Source organism: Felis catus, chromosome D1, assembly GCF_018350175.1.
Source record: "Felis catus isolate Fca126 chromosome D1, F.catus_Fca126_mat1.0, whole genome shotgun sequence".
Classification (NCBI taxonomy): Eukaryota; Metazoa; Chordata; class Mammalia; order Carnivora; family Felidae; genus Felis; species Felis catus.
In genome coordinates this window covers 11,205,900-11,230,824 of record NC_058377.1, presented here as the reverse complement: position 1 = coordinate 11,230,824, position 24,925 = coordinate 11,205,900, and the positions used below count along the sequence as shown (strand labels likewise).

Below are 24,925 nucleotides of genomic sequence, written 5' to 3'. Positions count from 1 at the left end.
AGGGGACTTGGGGAACTTGGGGGGAAAGGCAGCTGCCAGGGAATTCAGGCCTCACCGTCTTTTTTCAGGATGACATCCCGGCCTTTGTGTTTCCAGATGATGGTTGGGGGGAGGGAGCTGACCACATCACACACGATCACGGCATCTTCCCCCTCCCTGAACTCCTGTGGGGTTGGTGCATTCTTGAACATGAGCTTCTCTGGAAAATGAGCGAGAGAAGAGTGAGGGGAAACAGCTGGTCCTCCCATGCAGACCGCTTTACGCTAGAGCCATACTGCTTGGGTTGAGTTGTGGGCAACTCTCAATCCATATACCCAGTTGCACAGGACAGGGTCCCACCCCATACGTAGCCAAGACGCCAGGCAAAGCAGCTGGTATAATCAGGGGAATATGGCATCAATATTTGGCAATCAATGCCTGTTCACTGAGTGCTGAATTTATCATACTTTGTGTAGAAAAGGGTCTATGGAGGGAAACAAGAGTCTTTCCCAAGTGTTCCTTGCCATGTGGGGTAGTGCCAGTGAAACACAAAGCACAGGTGGAATGAACTGGTAGAACACCTAGTCTACAATGATTGGTCATTAGTCCTTTCTCTGTCTCCCACTCTGTCTGACACCCCAAACTCAGCCTTCCTAGAGCAGTGAGGATTCTGAAGAACTGAAGAAAGGCAGGCTTAATGGCAGTAAATACTCCGGCAATCAATACTTTCCATTAGCTGTCACCCACCATTATACTGGCCAACGAGTATATGCATGATAACAAGGTAATGAGATGCCACCTCCAGACCTGGTTTCAATGACAATGGGAACTGCCAGCTCTGAGCGGCCCAGAGTGTTCAGATAATGATCCCCCACACCCCACCGAGCCTCTGGACTCCATTAGCAGCAGGGGAGAGTGAAATAAGAGGGAAAACCTGAATTGTACAACAGTCAGTCAACACTTGGGGAAGGGATGGGGAACTCTTAACAGCCCTCTGGGAACTGTGTAATTTGATATTAGAGAACACAGGCCAGAGGGAGGTACCTGGGGTCAGCATGAACCGGGGTTGTGAGTTCTGAGCTGGCCAAGGATCATTTAAGAACTCCTTAAATGGAGTCGGAGCTCCTATTAGCTCAGCTCAGAAAAGACTTAAGGAGTGGAAAGGAAGAAGCCCTCAGCCGGCCCTCTGCTGCCATCCCACTCTGCCTGCTGCCCACGTGTCTTTTGGCCAAAGGAGAGGACAGGGAATATGGAGGGAGACAGAGGAAGCTCTTACGGAAGATCTTCACGTTGACCGTGGCCTCTGACTCGCTGCCATCCTCGCCAGTGACCACACACTTGTAGATGCCGGCATCGTCAATGTTGGCATTGTAGATGGTGAGTGTGGAGGAAGAGTCATCATTCCACACCACGGAGATCCGCTGCTGGTTTGGGGTGAGCTTTTCTCCATTGGGGGAGAACCAGGAGATGTCTTTATCTTTGGCATCTCCTGCCACTAAAGAGGAAGAGATTATTTTCAAACCACTTAAGTTGGAAAGACAAAGTCCCCTCCAGGGTGACAGCAGGTTCTCAGTAAGAGCTACTGAACAAGAGATCACTGGGCTTGATGATCAGGGAGGGAGACCATGTACATTAGGACACAACACAGCCTAACTCTGTGCTGGATCGTTATGTACACAACACCACTTATAGTAATTGGAAAGAACTCAACCACCACGCGCGCCAGTATTTTTCAGAATACCCCGGGAGGGAAGAGAAGAGGCATTTGTTGAGGACCTACTGTGTGCCGGACTCTAAATGAGGAGCTACAGCCCCACAAAATAGGGAGCAAAGGGAGTGAGTGTCTAGGATCAGAGCTCAACGGCGTAGCCAGTCTGAGCCAACTGATCAGCTGATTTTTGAGGGCTTAGATTATGGCCTCCAGAGAGGAGGATGAAACACCAGCTAGTCTAGGTGTGTGGATTCCAACCAGTTTTATTCTAGCATCTGCCGGCACACACTGGCCTGTCATTTCAGCACCCCACCTCAGACAGACAAATTATTCTCCTTAAATGCTGCAAAGAAGGCAGCCAGAACCACTCATGCGCCCTTTCCCTGGGCCCCCTGGGAGGGGGAGATGCCACTGCTTAGTGGTCTCCAACTCCGATCCGGAACAAGGGCTCTGGGCACCGCCTCTCTGCGCGGCGCCCTTCCGCAGGCCACACCGCCTGGCTCTGCACAGATGCTTAGTATGGAAATGAGGCAGCCTTCCTTTCAGGGCCCATCATGGTTTCAATAAATATCGCTATTTGCAAGATGTGCAGTGGGTTCCATGGCTGCATCTCCAGATCATTTAAATCGCTGCAATGAAGGCAAAGCCAGAGTGAACACATCCGGCGGCCACGAGGCACCTCAGCCGGCGCAAATCGCGATTGCACTGAAAGGCCCCTCCCTGCCCAAAGCCGCTTGCTAGATGTCAGTCTACGCCTAGCTGAGCTCAACGTCCCCGGTTCTTCCATGATCCGAATCCCAGTCATGTCACAAGCAGAGAACCCAAAGCCTAATCGCAAAGCTTTTACTCCACGTTTCCTGACGACTATCTGAGCTGTGGAAACGGGGCATGTTTTCTCAAGAAAAAACAAGGACACCAGCTTCCACAAACCCCAGAGCTCCGGGGGGAGCAATGGGACAGGATACAGGTGTTCACGACCGATCTGGAAAACCCAGGACCCACAGCCTCACAGCAAAAGAGACACCGGGGCTCTATTTCCTTTCAGGCAAGTTTCAGACCTTCTTGGATTTTCCTGTTCTGGCAGATTCTAAGAAATAAGCCTTACACTGACCCACTGAAGCATTATTTCTGAGGCAGCGCTACTCTCTGTCATCATTTACAGAACTCCGGGTCGATATGGAGCAGGGGATCTGCGGTGATTTGCTATTCTGGGAATTTGTGCCCAGACTTTCCTTGGAAAACCCCTAGACCTCCTCCATCACCCTGTGCAAGTCCAGATGACACATCTCACTGTGTCGGGGCGGCCCTTTGAGAAGGGAAGGAAAAGGGCCTGAGGGCTTCCCTGGCTCTCCGCTCACACGACTGGACCGGCAGCAAGGTGGTTCCAGGCACAACCAGTTCAGCACACACAGGCCACGGGCTTCTGCTCTGCTGGCCACCTTTCCTCAAACGCAGTGGGGGCACAGGGCACTTGCCTTGGCATAAGAAGAATTTGGATTCTCCAACGCTGATCTCCCCTTGGCTGGGGACAATATCCACCTGCAGAGAAACTGCAAAAGACAAAGTCCAGTTGAAACACACATTAGGATTTTTGAGAACAAAACCCAGAGCTTCCATTCAAAAATAGGGTCTCCCACCTCACATTAAGAAAGAGTGAAGGCCAGGGCACCTGGGTGGCTTAGTCATTTGAGTGGTGGACTTCGGCTCAGGTCACGATCCCACTGTTCGTGAGTTTGAGTTCCGTGTCGGGCTCTGGGCTGACAGCTCGGAGCCTGGTGCCTGCTTTGGATTCTATGTCTCCCTCTTTCTCTCTGTCCCTCCCCCACTCACACTCTGTCTCTGTCTCTCTCAAAAATAAATAAACATTAACATTTTTTTAATTAAAAAAAAAGAAAAAAAAAAAAGAAAGAATGAAGGGAGGATGCTGTCTAGGTCGAGAGCTTGTCACCAACCAAAGAATCCCCAGTTCCTATGCCAAAGCCAGGAGTGGGCATGGTCCGGACCATTTCCTGTGGAATTTCTTTCCCCTTAGACGGTATGAGGGCCCTGGGGAATTTGGGGTGACCCTCGCTCTACATGTTTCTGATCTCTTGAGAAGGCTACGCTCCTGCTCCAAACAGAAGCACTTCTGGGATTCACAGAAATAAAAGACGAGCTCCTTTTGGATGTCAACCTGAAGCATTCCCAAGGCTGTGTGACGAGGGAAGCCTGTCACTCAGACCTCTGCACAGGGGTCTCCTGCCAGCTCCCCTTGTCACCACGCTTGATGACTACGGAAAAGGGTTCATTGTGATGATCCGGATGGATTTTGAAGCAGAAGATGCCAAAACGCTCACCCTGCCTCATGACGAGGGGACCCACACCCCTCTTTCTGTAAAGGAGACAGCACACAACACCATTGCTACAGTCAGTCAGGCACTCCTCTGCAATGCTGCCGTTGCTGCCCTGCGGGACCCCCTGTCACTCCTAGTGACTCGTACAGAATTCTGATTTGAATATCCACACGCTCGGTCATTCTCCTCCACCGATAAGGCAAAATACGCTGCCCCTGGACGCCACAGATTGCTCTATCCATTCAGTTCCTCATTCACCTGCTCGGAGCAGATACCTGCTCCTCGTGAAAACAGAGTTTTAGGGTAGGGAAAAAATGATTTTATCCATTTGGATTCAAACTCCTTCGGCCTCCCATCCAAATCTGAAAGCTAAAAGCTAACGGACATTTGGTTCAATGCATGTAGCTTCTTAGAGCTGATGTGGAGGTGGGGCCTGGACTATACAGGCTGGGTAATAGAGACTCAGGGAGCCCTTCCTTAGAACAGCCATTTTCTCTGCACAGCAGACCGGGAGGGAATGCTGGTTGCCATGGAGACTGACTCCAGGCTGAGCTGCTGTCTGTGCTCCTGTGATGAAAGGACCATGGTGCTCAGCAGAGCCCAGGGATCAAAGGGCCTGCGTGGGGCTGGGAAGGGGAGCCTGGGGACATCCAGCCACTGGGGGAGGGTGGGGCCTTGCTAACTATCCACAACAGACAAAGAAGACCATGGAGAACCAGCAGAGGCTTCAGAAGGAGCCAGGGCACGAGTGAGGAATCAGGCACAGAGTTCAGGCCGGGGGAGGATGCTAAAGGCTCCGCCGTGAGGGCAGGAGGGGCTACTCAGACTTCCCTGGTGCTGGTTGGGAAGAAATGGAGCAGTAATCCGGGGGCAGCCAGTCTCTCTCAGGCAACCTCACTGGGTTGAGTGGTGATGACTCATCTGGGGCCTAGATGGAACATCACTGGGAGCAACGAAAAGGCTCCCCTACCTTTCCTGAATTGCCACATAGCACACAGAGCTGCAAAGGAACCCAACACTCTGCAAGTGTCACTAGCTGTGGCTGCTACTGTCACTCTGGACAGAGCTAGGTGTGCTCAGTTCTTTTTTTTTTTTTAATAAAAATTTGTTTTAAATATTTATTTTTTTTTAATTTTTTTTTTCAACGTTTATTTATTTTTGGGACAGAGAGAGACAGAGCATGAACGGGGGAGGGGCAGAGAGAGAGGGAGACACAGAATCGGAAACAGGCTCCAGGCTCTGAGCCATCAGCCCAGAGCCCGACGCGGGGCTCGAACTCCCGGACCGCGAGATTGTGACCTGACTGAAGTTGGACGCTTAACCGACTGCGCCACCCAGGCGCCCCTAAATGTTTATTTTTGAGAGAGAAGGAGAGAGAGAGCAGGGGAGGGGCAGAGAGAGAGGGAGACAGACTCTGAAGCAGGCTCCAGGCTCTGAGCTGTCAGCACAGAGCTCGACGTGGGGCTTGAACCCGTGAACCGTGAGATCATGACCTGGGCCGAAGTTGGATGCTTAACCAACTGAGCCACCCAGGTGCCCCCAGGTGCACTCAGTTCTACATGGAGGGAGCCAGAAAGAGTCTCAACTAGCACCAAGTTCCACGTCCTCATTTTCTGGATGAGAGAGAGAGGTAAAGTGACTTCACTAAGGTCACCTCTATTTAGGGCCAGCCAGGGTGGTGGTGGTGGCAGCTGCAGAGCCCAGGCCACTCGGCTCCCAGGTAAATGTCCTTTCCATCATGCAGTGCTTCCTCTATGAGTAGAGGATAAAACGTTTTCATTCATTCCGTTTAAGGAACAATCTGGAGACCCTGAAGAACAACCCTCAGATTCACCATCCCCTAACAGAACAGAGCAAGCCCAGAGCTGGTAAGACCCTTAGTATCCGGGGGGCACAGGGCCTGACGGAGAGGGCCACAGGCCAGCGCCCTCCATCGTGAGGCCAGCCAAGACCTTTCCATCCATGTCTATGGCTCACTTTCCACGGAACAACGGGTCCATGAAAGCCCAGGAGCTGCGCCTCTGTGATCTGTCACGTAAGTAATGGTCCTTGCTGGAGTTTACCGGGGCATTCTTTAGAGAATCAGAGGCATATTTCTGCCTGAAAGGTTCACTGGCCCATATGCTGAGCATCAGCAGCCAGCTTCAACATATGGATCCCGTTATTCTCACCGAGCCCTTATTGCTTTGAGAAGGATATTCTTATCCCAACTGAAAAAACAGCCTTCATTTTTTCGGTTCTTTTCAAACAGAACATGACTCTCCAGGGGCCAGAGAACATGGCGAGGCTCAAGAGTTTCATACCCAAATGTGGCCAGTATCCCTTCTCTGGGCCGTGGAGAGCAATCAGAAACAAGACTTTCAAAGGAATTCCCAGCTTAGCCCGATCCCACGCACACATTTATCATCACAGAGGTTTTTGAAAGAAGACATATCCATTTAGACTCCTGGCACATAGGGAAAAGATAGTATGATTCCTCCTTCAAAACACCAGAATCAAAGCTGGGCCAGAGGAACCCCAGCCTCTCTGAAAGTCAATGCTTGGATGCTTTCCACTGAAGCACAATGGCTGATTCTTCTTCCCCAAATTCTGAACCTTGAATTATTAGGTTTAATAGCGGTACGTGGAAACCCTGCTCTAGTCTCCAAACTCCATGCACTTCGCGGTGCCCCTCGTCCTATCTTACTCCATTAGGCCTTTCGTTGTTTGCAATAAAAATTCCTACCTCAACTTTTGCTTTTCTCCAGTTGCACATATAAGTGAAATTTCCTAACCAGGCATAACTCATACCTTTAAAGAAACCTAGGAAAACATTTCTCCCAGAAAAAGTTTCTCAATTCGTGCTTTGCAACAAATGCTCTGCCATAACACCATGTGTTATCCTACTTCATCATAGATGCTTCCAAAGATACACGCTTTCACAGATGGGTGTCTGGACCTGAAGGGACCCAGGTGCTTCCAGCACCTTCCAATGAGTATTCGTGCCCCATGGCCCCCTACAGCCAGATCACTAGTTCTGGTTCACAAAACATAGTTTATTACTTCATCTGATGTTCACAATAGTTCCGAGACATAAGAAGGCTGACCTTATGGTCTCCGTTCTACACAAGAGAATATTAACGCTCAGAGAAGCAAAATAACTAGCCCAGGGGAATTCAGCTAATGAGCAGTCAATAATCAAAGTCATCTGATTCTAAGGCTCCAGCTCTCCCTCCTACACTCCACAACTACCACTAATGTTTGTTTGCTTTCCTCGTGGACTCATTTTGACCTACTGGTTACCATTTGCTCTCTTTCAAAATCATGGGCTGGAAACAGCAGAGTGTATGAACATCTTATAGTCAAGCTGCCGCCTTCATTTCTACCCTGGTTAATTCTAACTGGCATCTTTGCCCACAGATTATCATAGCATTATAACTCCTATTTCACAGGTGGGAAAGTGGAGGCTCAAAGCCATAGGAAATAATAATGGTGGAGTCCAGATTCCAAGCCAGGATGGTTAAACTCAAAAGCCCCAGATATCTCTCCCATACTCTTTCCATCCCTTGTGATCAGACAGAGAAAGGGTTCTCTTCAGAACAGAATGATTACCCCCTCTCCTCATCTCATTTAAAAAGTAAAATAACCCTGGGGGAGATCTGTATGTTTTCAAATGAGTTTTCTGTTTAAATGTTTTTTTTTTTTTAATTGATGCTATGTTAGAAAAGATGCAAACTTGTATAGCAAACAGCTTCAGATGTAGATAGAACTTTTGTAACTCAACTTTCTGGCAGAAGTAAGACAATTTCCTTTAGTTGCTAAAGAAAAGTGAATTCAAAATTTCAGTTCATAAAACATGCTAAGGCATTTATCAGAAGAAGTAGAACTCTTACTAAGGCAAAGTAACAGAGAAAAATTATCTTGATTTCCAAAAGGAGATCATGGATTTCACTGGAGTCTACAACTTGTTGATTCTCTTTTTAAAAAATTTTTTTTCAAATGTTTTTATTTTTGAGAGAAAGAAAGAGAGAGAGAGAGAGAGAGACAGACAGTCACAGAGACTGAGTGTGAGCAGGGGAGGGGGAGAGAGAGGGAGACACAGAATCTGAAGAAGGCTCCAGGCTCTGAGTTGTCACAGCACAGAGCCCGATGCAGGGCTTGACCTCATGAACCACAAGATCATGACCTGAGCCGAAGTTGGATGCTTAACCGACTGAGCCACCCAGGTGCCCCGATGCTCTTTGGTTTTACTGGTTTTCTTTTCAGATTCTAATGTGCTTGAGGAGGTAGGAGCTCAGAAGAATGTAAACCCAGGTCTCTCCCAGGGCTAACTGAAAATATTTTCTTGTTGAATGATGGTAAAGACATTGATTGCTGAGGAAATGGATTAGAGATGTGCAGTGGGCCCAGAACCAAGGTAAGAATTGGTCACCAATTCAAGAGAAGGGTAAACAACAGAATGTTACTCTGATAAGTGACAATCTACCACATAAGGGATTTTCTAGAACATATTTGATAACAGCTAAGAATTTTTAAAAATTTTTTTAAATGTTCATTTATTTTTGAGAGAGAGAGGGAGAGAGAGAGAGAGAGAGAGAGAGAGAGAGAGAGAGAGAGAGAGAGAGAATGCGAGCAGGGGAGGGGCACAGAGATAGGGAGACACAGAAACTGAAGCAGGCTCCAGGCTCTGAGCTGTCAGCATAGAGCCTGACGCAGCTCTCGAACTCACAAACCCTGAGATCATGACCTGAGACAAAGTCAGTCATTTAACTGACTGAGCCAGCCAGGCATCCTGTTAACAGCTAAGAATTTTTGAACAAGGAATCAAAGTGTCAGTATATAGTATTTTGTTAGTTATTGTTCCAGAAATGAACCTGGAACATCACCATACTTAACCACTTCCATGGTGAGTTGCTTTTTATTTTTCAAAATCTAACTGAATGCTAAAATCTCTTTCATGTGACTATACCTATGGGAAATCCAGATATCTGACCCAGGGGCGTAATAACAGAGGCGCCTCCACTTTTCAGTGGCAGTTTGCTCCATTAGCAAAGTACTCGAGGGAAAATATAGGGTAACTTTACTACTAAACCAACCAAACTCGAAGGCCAAACCAAAACCAACATGGCAGTATTGGAGCATGCTTGAAGCCCAAGACTCTGGACCAGACTGTTCAGTATGAATCTCAGATTTGCCACTTACTAACTGTGTAATCTTACCCATGGTATTTAACCTCTCAGTGCCTCTGCTTTCTCATCTGTAAAATGGGAACAAACAGAACCCTCTTCATGGGGCTGTTGGAAAGACAATATGAATTACTACATGTGAAGCACTTAGAATAATAGAATAATGTCTGACACATAATAAATATTTTATGCTTAAATCTATGCTAACAATCCTTCCCAAAGAAATTATTTTGATCACAATTTTTGAGGGAAGCAATGTTTCTCTCCATGGTTTAAGATAAAGTAAACTTCCTGAACGATCCCATTGGTCAGGTAGCCCAATTCCATTCTACGCTAATTTAGATATTTGTTGTTGTTGTTGTTATTGAGAGACAAAGACAGAACATGAGAAGGGGAGGGGCAGAGAGAGAGGGAGACGCAGAATCCGAAGCAGCTCTAGGCTCTGAGTTGTCAGCACAGAGCCCGACGCGGGGCTTGAACTCACAAACCACGACATCATGACCTGAGCCGAGGTCGGTTGCTTAACCGACTGAGCCACTCAGGCATCCCTTTAGATATTTTTAATTGCCAGTCATGACTTTATTGGTATAAAAGATGACTGAATTTAATCAGAGGCAAAAACCCCCTAAAACTCAAAACAATAATGGAGGCTCTCTAGACAAGCCACTTCACCTTGGCCTCAGTTTTCTCATCTGTAAAATGGGGATGATGGTAAGACTGAATTCATGTGGCTGGACTGTCAGGATAATTAGACGCCCGGAGAGAGACACTGCTAAGTAGTCAGGGACTGGAGCCAGAAAGACCTGGGCCCAAACCCTAGCTTGGACGCCAAGTAACTCTGAGTTCTCAGGAGAATCTCAGAGCCTATTTGCCACATGTATAAATGAAAATAACAACCCTATTGATGTCACAGGGATGTTGACATGATTTAGAAAGGTAATGAATGTAAAGTAACAAACACCAGGCTGAGTTGGTTGTTTTTTACATGGCGATACATATGTGATAGTATTTTGCTCACTTTCTCTCTCTCTCTCTCTCTCACACACACACACCCACACACATACCCCATACAAACAAAATCTCTAATAATGCTTGTAGTGAGAAAAAGATAATGGAACCTCTTATAGACTACTGGATTCAACCTGCCCAAAATCTCTTAAGGGTTATTTGTGTGTGTGTTTGTATCTATGTGTATATACAGTACATCCGCTGTGAGCCTAGATACATGTGTAAAATAATGCAACATGGCAGATTGCTATTTGTTGCAAATAGCAGCTGGACATAGGTAAGATTATCTCATTTGGGGAGAGAAAAACAAATAAACTATTAGTTGCCCATACTTGACACATGGGCCTTAGAATTCTGGCTTGAGCTACTGTTGATAGCAGCCGGGAAGAGGAAGAAAATGAGATAGACTGTTTCACTTTCAAATATTAACCCAAAAGTTAAATGTCATTTTAAACGAACTGTAAAGTACGTGTTCTCAGAGATTTGGGCTTCAGGTTCTGTATAATGTGATCATGATGGCAGACCATATTCTAATTGCCAGTGGAAGCATCCTCATTGCTTACAGCTGGCTCACAGCAGTAACGGAAATCATCCCGAAGCCATCCTTAGGGCTGCTTGGCTAGGGCCCCATCTATGTAAGTGCTGAGAGTTCTAATTCCCATCGTAACCTAAACACCCAGAAATGATCTACATTGGGTATCCAGGCCAACTAAGTTTACAACCAAACCCTTGGGAAACCTGTGTGAGACCCCCAAAGGACTCAAACCCCTGGCTTCCCACAATACGTCAGCCATCCCAGTAAGGTGAAGGAAGCCGTTTGAGAAAGCTGTGGTCGTTCCCAGTTGAGAACACCAGTGCACATCAGATGTGGAAGAGAATTCACCACTGGAACAGGAAGCAAGGAGGAGTCTTGGGGGTGGTGGAGGGTCCATTCTTTATCCATTAGAATGGAGAAACCAAAGCTCCCCGTGTGAAAATAAAGCCATATGCAAAAGTTGCAGACGTATGCAGGCATTTCTAAACCAAATTTACTTCAGGAGATGCTGGGCACGTACAACAGACAGGTTTCCAAAGTCTTTCATTTTAATAAAGCCACCCAAACTGGGCAATGTTTACTTGCAAAAGCCATGTAATAGGTAATCCTGGTGAGAATTCTCTTCGGTGTCCTCAAATCTCATGACTCTTCCAGAGTGATGGGGGGAAGGGTGCAGAAGGTAGATGTGGCTTCAGAATCCTTCAGCTTTCCACGCCATGCGATACTATTATAGATACTGTGATAAGATAGCAAGGAAGAAAAACACCTGGGCATCACTGCACAACCGAAGCCTACATGACTGATCTGATATCCCTGCGCCCAGAACATTCTATCTTATGGGATTCTGGTAGCCAAACAACACAAAACCCCTTGCCAGAGGCAGGAAGCTCTCTTTCTTAGCGTTATACATTACGTGAGCTGCTGGGGATCAGGAATAATTGGGTACCGGCTCTGTTTCACAGGACTGGCTTCAAGTCAGAACACAGAGCCAAGGCATATAACAGCTTCAGTTTTCCTGGCCTCCCCAGTTCCCTGGGTCAAATCACCATTTCATTAGGTCTGATCAAACGGTTTGCTCTTATAGAAAGAAAGAAGTCAGTGGCTTTAAGCCACCATTGTCTCCACAAACTGCCTAAAAGCTAGAAAACTTCACTAAGGCCACAACACAGTGTCCTGTGCTTCTGGTTATAGGGCAAGAAGATCTATACATTGGTTTAATCTGTTCAGAAGTAATAGGCTGATGCTGGTGGCCAGGCCCTGACTCCCACCTCTAATCCCCATCCCCAGGAAAACACACCGTTCTTATTAGGAGTACTCTGGAGCATCTTCAATGGGTAGTTGGAAGAAATGACACAATGGGCTACTAAGGAGGCCAAAATTGACCCAAACGATTTCCACACGACACCAGCAGATCAGGCACAGGAGAGAAGCCAGCCTGAATCTGATGAAAAGAAGCTTGTTTACTGTTTGTTTGCTTGTTTTAGTAGCGGGTCATAAAGGAAGGGGATGATTGAAGAATTTAAATGTATTTTTTTTGCCCCAAAGCAGCAAAAAGTCAGAAGTTTACTCAGAGAGTCTCAAAAGGCCCAGATTCCAGACGAGGAGTGAAACCCTTTCCGAGGGGGCCTTAGCCCGGTCTCACTCATACAGTCCACAGGGGTGAAGACAGGAATGTTCCACGGCCCCTCGCACTAAGGAGCGCACAGCTAAAGGCATGCGTGTGTGCCAAGAGGTGGCAAATGTGGTCTAGTTGCAATGTGACTTCTCAGTCTTCTACTGCACTGGATTCATGGCTGGGATAGTAGAGCTATTTAGTGACAAGGAAGGGTGAGCCAGAAAGGACCGGGTGGGTAATCTGCAGCCCCTTCCTTTCACAGATGGGAAACTCCAGGGGCAGAAGTCGAGGGTCCCCACTGCAAAATCTGGGACCTACACTGTTGGCTCCATGTGCTGACCTCTGCCCTGAGGCCTCTTCTTACCTTTCTTGCAAGGCCTCTTCTTGCACGGGTTTCTCTCACCTGCTTTACCCTAGTCTCACCTCTGCCCCCAGAAAAGCAGGCATCATCAAGTAAGAGAACCGCTCCAGTAAGCGCTGTTAAGAAAGCTGGACAAACGGCAGGTGCCCTGCTAAGTCCCAGCCCAAGCCAATGACAAGGTCCACTATTTCCAACACTGCCATCACTTTTTAATGGAAGCTCAGCTTCCCGGCTTCCTTTTCCGCCTGCCTTTCCCATTGTGTGCCTTTTCCAGGCCAGCGCTTTACATGAAGCTGACATACTGAAATGCAGGGCCGGGATACAAATGGACAAATGGAACTCAGCTAAGGTTCTCCAGATATAAAACATAAAATCTGTCAATCGGCCTCAAGAACCCTGGCCTTCTGAGTAAATTGCTGCATGCTATCTGAGGGCGTCCAGGATGCCCACGACCATGTTTTCTCAGGTCTGCTCTCGTGAAAACACTGCCTTGACAAAATGACTTGCTTAACTTCTTTTCTTCCAGCTGTAAAAAGGTACTCGTAAAAGGCGCATTGTTCCTCTCCCGCCCAGCAGCTTTTGCCAACATGGCAAGAAGTTGGAATTATATCTTCTAATCTTTGTCCAGCTGTTGTTTGCAGATGTTGTATTCTTTACACCCAGAAAATAGAAATCTAGAGAATGCTAGCACACAACTTCATCCTGAGAATTTCAGATCCTGCCCGTGTCTTTCAAAAATGTCCTTATGTGTTCGTAGCTTTAAGCACATCTGGGCTATTGAAGACACAAAGGCTTATAATCCCTCAAACAACCAGTGCAAAGAGTTGTTAAATTTGGTTTCTGTCAAGCGAAAAATTCATATTCTCAAACAAAGATATATATAAGTATGTGGTAATTATTATGTGCCAGTCACCCTACCAAGCACTTTATTGAATTCTTGTAATCCTCGTAACAATCCTACAAGATAGGTGCTTGTTATTATCCAAAGTGGAGAAAGAAGAAACTGAGGAACTGAGATGTTAAGTAACTGGCCCAAGGTCACAGAGCCAGTAAGTAGTAGAGCCATGATCTGAACCCATGTAGATCCGGCTTCATAATCCTTGATCTTACATAGATATTACTTACAGTATCCTTTAAAGTCAACTGGCATGAAAAAGGGGTTGGTTCTGTGCTAGATGAGCTAAGCGCCTACGTAGAGAAAACCCCTACCTACTCAAGGATATACTCTGTTCAGACCCCAGGATATAGTGTTTCTGAAGAGGGGCCGGAAACAGGTTCCTTGAATCCTGAGCCCAGAAGGCCACACGCTTCTCCCCAGTGTAGCCCTGCCTTGTCTCCAAACTGAATCCTCTCTGCACTCCCCACCCCACCTGCTCCCATGGGCCTGGCCTTCATGCACACCTGCAGTCCTCCTCCGCTGCCACTAAGTGCTCAGCACTGGTGGCATCCACCAACAGGAATCAGGCCAGAGGCTGTGAGTGGCTTTTCCAATCTACAGGTGATTCCTGACCCCCCAATTTGGCTTCTGGGTAAGCCATATAATCCCTTATTAAAAAGTTAATATTATAATTGTTACTTGGTAATAGTTAAGTCTTGGCTAATTCTTTGTTCCTCTGTATGGTGTGCATTTGAAATGGAAGCTCATGGATCTGGTCACCTGGCACCCTCTCCAAGAGTTTATTCTCCTTAAGGAGCCATCTGTAGAGCATTCGTGGTAAAGGGATTCCTAGTAGAGATCAGAATCTCTTCTACTGGGTAGAGAGTCCGGTCCCCATTCCCTCAGCCACCATCACCCCCAATCAGAAGGTGCCTGACCTGGTGGATAATACACAGAGCTACATTACACAGTATTTTGAAGGGAACAGAAGAGAAGGAAACTGAGACATTTAAGTAATAATTTAACAAATAAAAGATCCATAACCTGGAAAATAATCATAATGTTTCCCTGAGTTAAGAACGAATAAGAAGGCTGTCACTGGCACCACTCATCAGGGTAAGAACTGAAATGCCGTATCTAGCACTATGGCTTATCAGACACCCAGAGCTGAGACCAGTCACAGACTGGGTGGGGAGGTGGAGAGGGAAGACGAGCGGGGGCTGCAGTAGGTGGTGACTGTGTGACGGCCCCAGCACATCCAAGGTACATCTTTATTCTGAGACTCTGGTGTTACGTCTGCCAACCTTATGATCCATCCATCCACAGAATTGCCCATAACATTACTTTCTGATTCTCAGTTAAAAGTCCTTTGGCTACACTTACACGGCCTTCTTGTTTTTGCACAGGGTGATTTCAGGGACCCAGAAGAGTCTGGGAAGTGTTCCTCCAGCCCCAGGCTGCTTATTGACATTCCTTCATTCTTAGTACTTCTGCCTTATGATTTGTATACCTAATAACAGCAAGGGTCTCTGGCTGTACTCTAGGTTGCTATCAGTTGTGTCCAGTTATAATGAATCAAAGATTTGGGTACAGTGTGCTAGGAGGGCCGGGGAGGCTGAGACAAAAACCACTCAATGCTCAATGTCCCCACTCATTTTGATAGCTGGGACCTCCTCCATGTGCTAATTACGGTCTTTTTTTTTTTTTTTTTTTTTGCCCAGAATACTACTGCAACCCCAAAGAACTGCTAACAAGTCATGAAGTTAAACATGGAATGAGACCCTTATGATAGTCTTTATGGTTTTTTGTTTGAGTTCTGTTTTTGTAACAAGTTTTTATTTAAGCAACCACTATGAAGTTGTTTCATTATTCACTGAGACTCCTTCCCTCCCCCACTCCAAACTCAACTGTCCTTGACACACTCACTCTGCTTTATCCAATAGGCAGGAGAACCTTTGAATCCAAGAGTCTGTGAAATCAAAGCCAGAAACATTAAAGACAATCCCCCCATGGCACCATGTCGTAATGGGCTTTGATGTTCAAGAGCCAAAATGAGTGGGATCCCAAGGAGCCAATTGAAAGGTCAGGGGCAGATACGAGGCTCACTCATGAGGAACAAACACAAACCAAACTCATCTGATGGTGGCAGAATCTTCTTTTAGGAAGGATTTCACAGAGGCAATGCTTCTTAACTTCTCCTTCAAGGTGACAAATTCTGGTTATGAGCAACTTTAAAACCAAGTAACTGAACTTTCTTATACCTAGACCCTTAGAAAGAAGGAAAACCTGCCAAGAGACAAATTCTCTCTTTAGGGGAGATTTGTAGAAAACTTGGTCTCTACTTTAGAAGACCAGACCCCTTTTCTTGGCAACGGGAGTTCACGGTGACCACTGTGATGCCGCCTGATGGTTCTAACACCAAGTCTACATAAGAGACTTGGGTGGGACACAGGGGAGGAAACACACACACGCACACGCACACGCACACGCACACGCACTCTTTCCTTCACCCTTTCTCCCTGGACAGTGAATTCCCCTCTGGGAACTAACTTTTGAACTTTCAAAATGGTGTCTGGTCACAGTGACCGAGCCTTTAGCTCGTGGGACAATGGATGTCCCTTCTTTAAAAACAGAAACCCATAGGGGCACATGTAACCCAATGTTTATAGCAGTGCTTTCAACAATAGCCAAATTATGGAAAGAGCATAAATGTCCAGCAACTGATGAATGGATAAAGAAGATGTGATTTATATATACAATGGAATCCTATTTGGCAATGAGAAAGAGTGAAATCCTGCCATTTGCAGTAACGTGGATGGAACTGGAAGGTATTAAGCTGAATGAAATAAGTCAGAGAAGGCCAGATATCATATTTTCACTCATATGTGAATCTTGAGAAGCTTAACAGAAAACCATGGGGGAGGGGAAAGGAAAAAAAAAAGTTACAGAGGGAGAGCCAAACCATAAGAGACTCTTAAATATGGAGAACAAACTGCAGGTGGATGGGGGGAGGATGGGGGAGAGGGAAAAATGGGTGATAGGCATTGAGGAGGGCACTTGTTGAGATGACCACTGGGTGTCGCACATAAACGATGAACCATGGAAATCTACTCCAAAAACCAAGAGCACATTTTACACACTATATGTTAGCCAATTTGACAATAAATTATATTTAAAAAAACAAACAACAACAACAGCAACAAAACAGAATCAGCCCCAACAGTAGCTAAACTTGGGAGTACATAACTAGTTTCTATTCCAACCCGGACTGCCAGCTACAAAACCGAGAAGTCCTAAGACTACAGGCAACCTGGTCATCTTTAAATGAGTAGAACTCACATGTGGTAAGGTTTTTTTATGTTAACCTTCAGGTCCTTTCTACCCCCATAAGAAACTCCTCCCAAAATCTCCACTGCACGGCCATGACAGCCATCACAATGCAGCCAGCCAGTGCCTCAGGTGCAGTGGTGACTAATGCATCTGTCTGCTATCAGGCTTGCTGTGTTGTCCTGGGGGTACTCAGCAGGACTCTTCGAAGTGTGAATCATGACAGGATGGGCCAGTTGCTTCACTTGGGCTGGGCTGTGATCTCCCCCAAAGACCTATCTGTTATCTAATAGAGACCCTGCCATATTCCCCTTTGGTCACCTCCCTCTCCACCTGACCCACCACAATCTCAGGGTCCGCTTTCTACATACTTCCTCAAGACAGACACAGTCATACCCTCCCAACAAAAATAGCAACACACTTTGCTCAAGAAGAAAAAGCACAGACGCACATGAATATATACCCTCTGGTCAGGCATTAGACCTTATTTTGTAATGAGGCAAGCTGCCTTTATTTCTATAAACAAGTCACAGCTGTCAGCATCACTAGCTGGCCTTTAAAGATGGCAGGATCTTATAGAAAGCTATTAAATAGTGACAGCCTGACAGCCAAGTTTACTAACAGGCTGGAATTGGCTAAGTAAATGCTTAGAGAGGAAAGAGCACATGACCCCAGCAGCGGTCCTTCACTCCCTCAGGGGCAGCGGATCTGTCTCCAAATTCCATCCTGCTCTCTAAGGGTATAAGTGGCGACTCTCTTTTCCACTTTTTTGTCATGGGGTCTACACACAGATTTCCATTCATGGTGCATTTCTTATGGAGTCCATTCAAGCAAGATGACACCTTGTGAATCGCCTACACAGATATTTCCAACACACACGCACAAAGATCACCCCCACCCCCCTGCCAAGTCTGAAGAATGGCCACCTCAAACATTACTGGACTGTGAGTTATGTGCCTGCTTCCTAGGAAAGGGGAGGTGATGATGAAACCCAAGCTTTCCCCCCAAAACTTCTCTGTAGGTTATAAAGCTGAATAATGATGATGATGATGATGATGATGATGATGATGATGATAACAAACAACCACATCAAAGACTTGACCTCCACGAGCTGTCCTTTTCCCTGACCCCTGGGGCAATGCTATTAAATGACCAAAAGTGAGCTCTAGTCTTAGACTGGTCCTTGTCTTGCACCAAGATCCTTTTGTAACGTCACAAGAGAAGACGACCCTGACACCAAAACCTCAGTTTAGAAGGAAAGCACATCAGGATAAAGGAAAGCGATGGTGCTAACTGGATCTCACACTCGTGCAGTGTGATGGCCTCTAACAGGCCTCTGTAAGAAGCTCCCTATATGCTAATTCTGTGGCTTCTCACAGTCTTCCAGAAACAACCAACTGTGACATCAGCTTCACACCCAAGCTATGTGTGAACAGCCTCCTCTCTCCCGTTGGGTGCTGTAGACTGAGGCTATTGCTGGAACCTTCCACGAGACCTTGACTATCTGTGCACAAAGTTGGCCCAGACTAGACTGAACTGAGTGCCAGCTTTCAAAAGTGACACTTCTGGATTCTTCTTCCATGGAAAAATCAACCAGGACCACCGGATGACTGATCTGAGGCTATTTCCTGGCTTTCATTGTCAAGGTTTGGCCCCAGGATCCTCTATGGCCTTTATGGCCTCCATGGCCATACAGGAAGGGAATTGGAGGTGAAGAGGTAGGAAGGCCTGTCCCTGCTCCGTGACTCCACAGCAACTAGCTGTCCTCTTCCATCACAGCACCTGGGGGTTGCAACATAATGTATGAACACCTGTTTATTAAATGACTGAACTTTGTAGAGACGACCACGTGCATCCTCAGTGCTCAGCACATAGTAACCCCAAAAAGATCTGTCCCAAATTAGCTGGGAAGATCCTGCTTTGACTCTTCTTTTCTGAGGTTCACAACTGCGTGGGATGCAGGGGTTCAAATTCTGGAACGGCGTCGGCCAATCTGCTTCAGAATTACCTGGAGAGCCTAGGAAAACAGATGTCCTTGCTGCATCTCTGGAGACTCTGATTCAGGACCTCTGCAACCGGGGGCCTGTGACTCTAGTTTTGAAATGCTCCTCGGATGGTTCTGATACACAGCCAAGCCAGGGCTCACTGGCCTCGCTGCGTTCACTGATGAACTGCAAACGATATTGAGCTCACTGAAACTCTTTGAGTCCTTGCCCGAAGGTTTTTATTTTTATCATCGTTCTTATGTTGCCCTGGTACTTTGCCATTTACCGCATGCAGCAATGTGGCGCAGCTCTACATAATAAACTCCTGTTTCACGCACTGGCGTTCAAGTCCGTCACATGAGTACTGCAGGAAGTCTTACCCAAACACACGTAAACATCATGTTCTTCTGAAAGCAGGTATGCCCCGCATTCAGAATGGATAAAATAATAACGGACAGAAAGTTACAGTGAGGCACCACTGCCCTCAACACACCTTCTGACATCCCTGGTCCACCCATCCCAGGGTAACTTGTGCCCTGCCAAATGGAAGGTCTCAATAATCGGTCGTCGGTCACCTCAGCAATCTTTCTCTTGCTTTGCCAAGTGGGTCAGCCTGAGATGTTCCCTGTATAAGCCTCATTTAAAGCTTCCACAGATAAATGTGCTGGTCACTAAGCGGCTATGGTGTGAGAAATCTATTCTGGATGCTCAGACCAGATCCTTGTTAACCATAAGAGAAAAGAAAGGGGAGGTGTTGCAGGAGGCATCACACACTCCCTTCCTAACAGGAGACTTTGAGGCTCTGAAAGAAAAAGGCTCCCGAAATGCAGAATTAGCTATAAATCATAAAATACGACGAATTACCGCTATACGTAGTATCTTCAAGATGGCAGTTAAAAAGGATACTGAACAGCAAATGGCTCTCAGCCCAGAAAGCTTTCTGGTACACGGTGCAAGGAACTACCCACCTCTCACCTTTGCTCTGTTATACTGATGGATTTCAAACCTCCGCATTAAGCATGACTCTCAATCCCCTGCTGAACCTGATAAAAAGACGACTTCCAATTGTTGCAAGAAACTCCTAGCTGAATTCATCTTTCTTTGGAAGCTGCAGAATCCCAAGGACAAACGTTCCTCTCATATGTAAACATTATGATTTATTCTGAATATTTCAATGCTTGCTCAGTGATTTCCCCCCTCTCTACAACACAAGCCTGACTTTAATTTTTTTAATGTTTATTTATTTTACACACACACACACACACACACACACACACACGCACACATGCGCGCGCGCACACGCAGCGTGAATGGAAGAGGGGCATAGAGGGAGGAAGACAGAATCTGAAACAGGCTCCAGGCTCTGAGCTGTCAGCACAGAGCCCGACGCGGGGCTCGAACTCACAGACTGTGAGATCATGACCTAAGCCGAAGTCGGATGCCTAACTGACTGAGCTACCCAGGTGCCCTACCACAAGACTCACTTTAAAGGAAAACAAAACAAAACAAAACAAAACATTTGGTGATTCATTAGCTCTTTCCTGAATGTAGGAATTCATAACCACTACACACACACGGGTGCCTTTCCACCTAAATTATAGATCTTTCTGACCATTCAGTGTGGATCTCTACATCTTACATACGCCCTTCAAACTGCCTACATGTAACAGATAAGAAAGTGTAGAAATACGTTTTCCTATAAACTCTTTGGTGTTCTCTATTTTAAACTGTCAAGATAAATGCAACTCACCCTAATGTCTCTGTCGCCACAGCTCACTCTCCTGCGGGCACCGTTCCACAGGACCCCAAAGATCACCCTATGCACCGTGTGGGGGCCTCACTTGCTTTTCAAGAGCCAGGGGACACGAGAACCAAGGCTCACCTTCTGGCCGGTTCAATAATTTGTAGCTGTAAGCTTCTTGCTCTTACATTTAGAAATTGGTAACATTATTTAAGAGCGGACTCTCATAATAAACTGGAGGAAAAGCTGGAATAGGAGAATCACACCAAGCAGCTACACGTAAGCTACCAAGAGCGAGGTCAAGTATCTTCTGTCATTTCAAAGCATCTCAGACTTGGCTTTATACGCAGCAGGTTCCAATAAATGCTCTCTGCTGCCCGACAGCAACCTTCCTTTCATGTATGTTTTATCTCCCGGTAAACTACTTGGTTAAAAAAATGTATTTTAGAATTGTTTTCAATGGAAATGCGTGGGTCCATCCCTAAGAGTGGGGTCGTGAGGTGCAGTGGAAAGAGAATCCCGCACCCACATGGCAGGAGACCCGGATTCTGGTGCTAATTGCCTCATTTGCGCTGTGGCACTGGAGCCCCAGCTGTAAAATTAGGATAAAAGGAGAGGCAGAGGGTGGCAAAGTGGGAAAAGCAGATGAAAAGGAACTAGGAAACCGGGGGTTTTGTTCTGGCCTTCCTCCTAGAACACCCACAGGATCTGAGGCGAGTCATTTTACCTTGCCAGGGCTCACACTATTCATTCAGAAAGGAAGGGGTTGGACGAGTTTGAAGGTCCATTCCACCTCTATAGTCACACGATGGGGGTCAGCTTGGCAATTCGTTAAAAGGATTTCCAATCTTCCCATCTTCCTGCCAAGGCTGGCTTGTCCCAGTCTTGCTGGGGGCCGGCCTGTAGGCAAAGTCCCACTTAGTTCCAAGTGATCCTCGCTGACCCTGGCAGCTCGTCACAAGTCCCAGCCCCACCTGGGCAGGGGTCTAAGGTGTTCCCATAGAAAGCCTGGGGTCCTGGTCCCTCGACTCAGCTAGTGGCTGAAGTTCTGGCCCAAATCAGACGGACTGCCCAGTGCACAATGCTGCCACCCAGTGGGTGGGCAAGACGCTCCTATTCCCAGCTCCTGTGGCTGCTGTTCCCCAGCCGCTCCTACTCCCTCTCTTCAGTGACACAGAGATGGCAGTATTATCTGCACCACAGAGTGGTGTTGAAGAACAAGGGAAGGGCGAGTGAAGTGCCTAATCCATAGTAGGCACTCTACAAATGATAATCAGCATTGCTACTCATTACCATAATCCAAGGCAGAAAAAAACAAGTGCTTGATAGCTGTTAATTAACCGCATGGGAGCCCAGAAAAGGAGTGTGAGAGCCAGCCTGACAGGTGATGGGTGAAGCGAACCTCTTCCTGCTCCACTTGCCTGGTGGACGCAGGGAGCTCTGCAGACAGAGCCTGGTGCGCTTCTCCAGGGCATCTCCAGTCGTCCCTGGATGTACTGCCATGTGGTAGGAGAGGGAGTTAGAGAAACAGAACAAGACGGACTACTCTATCAAGGCTTTTACTCCCCTTGGGGTGCAGTCAAAAAGCTTGATGTTTCTTCAAGTGTTAAGCAATCCCTACGGACTTAAGAGAAGAGGTATGAATAACTCCGAGGACAGTAAGCTGTGTTTTGCCAAATAACATCATTACAACAGGGCTATAAGGAAACCAGGGAGCTAGAAAGGAAGAAACGCTGGCTCCATTTGTCTTTGTTTCTTCTTGGGTTTATGCAGTTGCAAGCTACTTAGACATGTGTGTTCCGGATGTACTCCTGGGACCTATTTCAGAGAATATTTTTTGAAGCTAAAGTGGCTAAGTGGTCTCATTCAAAGAACTTTTAAACTCTGGAGGCTCGTTTGTCAAAAATGGAGGGGGCTCCTTCTTCTGATCCCAGGTGGCCACCTGTCACTGCAACAAAGGGAGACAGGCACAGAGGCTGGACCAGCCAAGCACTGCCAGGACCCCTGTTGCCTCTGAGGCCCAGTCCCACTTCTGGCAAACAGAGGGAAGGCCATCTGATTAAAATCACATGGTAAACCCTTTCCTAAGGAAAATCTGGCCTATCACCGTAGGCCTACTCACACCTGGGCCTCTGAACCTGGGCGTGCCACTGCCAACCAGTCTAAATCCCACCAAACAGAGCCTGTGCGGGATGTCACTTGGACGTAGGCAGTGGGCGAGTGGGCGGCTTAGGACCGTGAGGCTCGTGGTGCCCAGGAGGCCGCCCAGGGCTCTCTCACACTACACATACTCACAGCACATCTCACAAAGCCCTCCAAGCTGATTCTCCTGGCCTGGGCAGTAGGCATTCCTCTCTGCCCAGGAATTCATGAAGCTAGGAGAATGGCAAAGAAGTTCCAGCAGAATAATCAGCATGGCTACCCCAGACCAGGGATATTTTTATCCTTGCGTGAAACTATACCAAGTAGTAAAGAGAAAGTGCACCATTAAGGAGGCCCCCATTCTAGACAACACTCACATCGGCATCCAGGTGTTTAACTCCGGGCCGGATGCTTTACAAACTTAGTACCACACCTACATGCTCACTGATTGAGTGATGGACCCTCACAACCACCCTCCATATGAACCTACTGTTTTCCATTTTACAGATGAGGATGTTGAGGTTGAGAGAGGTTAACTGAGCGCCCCAACATTACCAGCTGACAGGTGGGGAGCTTGGATTTGAGAACACAGGGCGGTTCTGTTCCCAAGTCCATTCTTTTCCATCATGATGCTTCCAATGACGCAGTGGGTCCTCAAATGGGAGTCGGGGTTCCTTTACTTTTTCTACTCTAAGTATGGGTCCTTGCAGTTTATTCTTAGGGTAGAGAGATGAAAGCAAACTGAAAAGTCTACAGGAATTCTATCCTTGGAATGTGCATTCACACATCATGCCCACACTTCCCAAAGATCCAGCGTTTTCCATAATCATCCTCTGCCCAAAGCTAGGTGCCCAGACATTAGGCTCTTTGAAAGATCATTCCGGAGAACACATTGTAAGGTACCAGATCTCATGCTAAGAAAAACGCTGCCCTATAGTGTTTACCTCTAAAGATTTATTTTCTTCCTTTAGCTAATATTTCCCAGGAAAGGAATCTTAGGGATGGACAAATGCCTTAGCCGAGTATGCTTTCTCCTGCCTCCCAACCTGAAGGGCTTCGTGCACCTCATCGTGCAGGATGAGACTGTAAGCTGCTGCTGCTGCTTATTCTCTCCATCCTCTGAGGGTTCGGTCATGCCTGTGCCCAGGAGATGTTGAGTGTGTGTCAGATGAGGTGAAAAGCATGCAGAATGTTCAGCGTGGCCCCTGTCACAGCCAGTGGTCCGCACACAGTGACAGAGCGGAGAGGAGCGGCTGTGGTGGCAGATGTTGTTGCTCTGCGCTACTGGGAATTTGGGGTCCCGTTCTGCGTGCTGACCTCCAGGAAGTCACGCACCTTCCGGGTCCCCAGTTTCTTCATTTATAAGATCATAGAGATTGAGTGTGAGCATCCTTCCGTTCTAGAACATTAAGGACTAGGATTCCTCCCTATCTACCTTCTCCTCTTTTCTAAGACACACGGTCACAAAAGCCATGTGCCTCCATGTTTTAAGAGACACAACTGAAAAGTAAAAGAAATCTTGGCATTTCATGCTTAGGAGGTTTCAGACATCCACACGTTTCTAGAAATTTCCATGTGGTTTGTTGGAGTTCTTTAATCTTACTGGTGCCTGTCTATACTCCATATCCCCTGAGGGATGGAAGAGAAGAAATGGCCCCAGTGGTGACAGAAAAGCCACACAGAGACTGTCTGGCAGTGTTCTTATTAAGCAAAGTAGACAGAGCAAAAGATGGCTAAATCATAGGCCCGCCTCTCCCTCACCACCGTGCTGCCGAGCACCACACAATAGGCCTTTGGAAGCAGCCAGCTTGTCAGCATCATTCCCTTGCACAGTGGGTGAGCTGAGGCAAAGATAATTTTCCAGGCTGTTTGGCTATCAACAGACACCAAATTGCTTAGCTGAGCAGACATGATCTCCTTATACTTGTTGCAAAATTCTTAAACAAACCTTGAAAATGGAAATGTGCTCTCATTTTACTTCCTAGCTAAAGGATGCTGAATTCTTACGAATCGGGTTGAGGGGATACACACATAAACATATGCCCTCATGGAAAACAAGACCAGGCTTTCAGAGCATTAAAAATCTGTAATTATGTATCATCAAAAAATATCTGATCACACGTGCCTCCTGCCCAGGGGCATGCTG

General features: G+C 46.9%; 1 protein-coding gene across 25 annotated transcripts in view; it reads right to left on the bottom strand.

Moving 5' to 3' along the window:
* NCAM1 (neural cell adhesion molecule 1) overlaps positions 1-24,925 on the bottom strand; it is a 314,647-nt gene that overhangs the window by 63,865 nt on the left and 225,857 nt on the right. For all 25 annotated transcript variants that reach the window (XM_023238914.2, XM_023238915.2, XM_023238919.2 and 22 more), the window contains 3 exon segments: positions 3,166-3,240; positions 1,256-1,474; positions 56-199 (listed from right to left, as the gene is read on the bottom strand). In XM_023238914.2, coding sequence (XP_023094682.1) covers positions 56-199; positions 1,256-1,474; positions 3,166-3,240 — 438 coding nt within the window.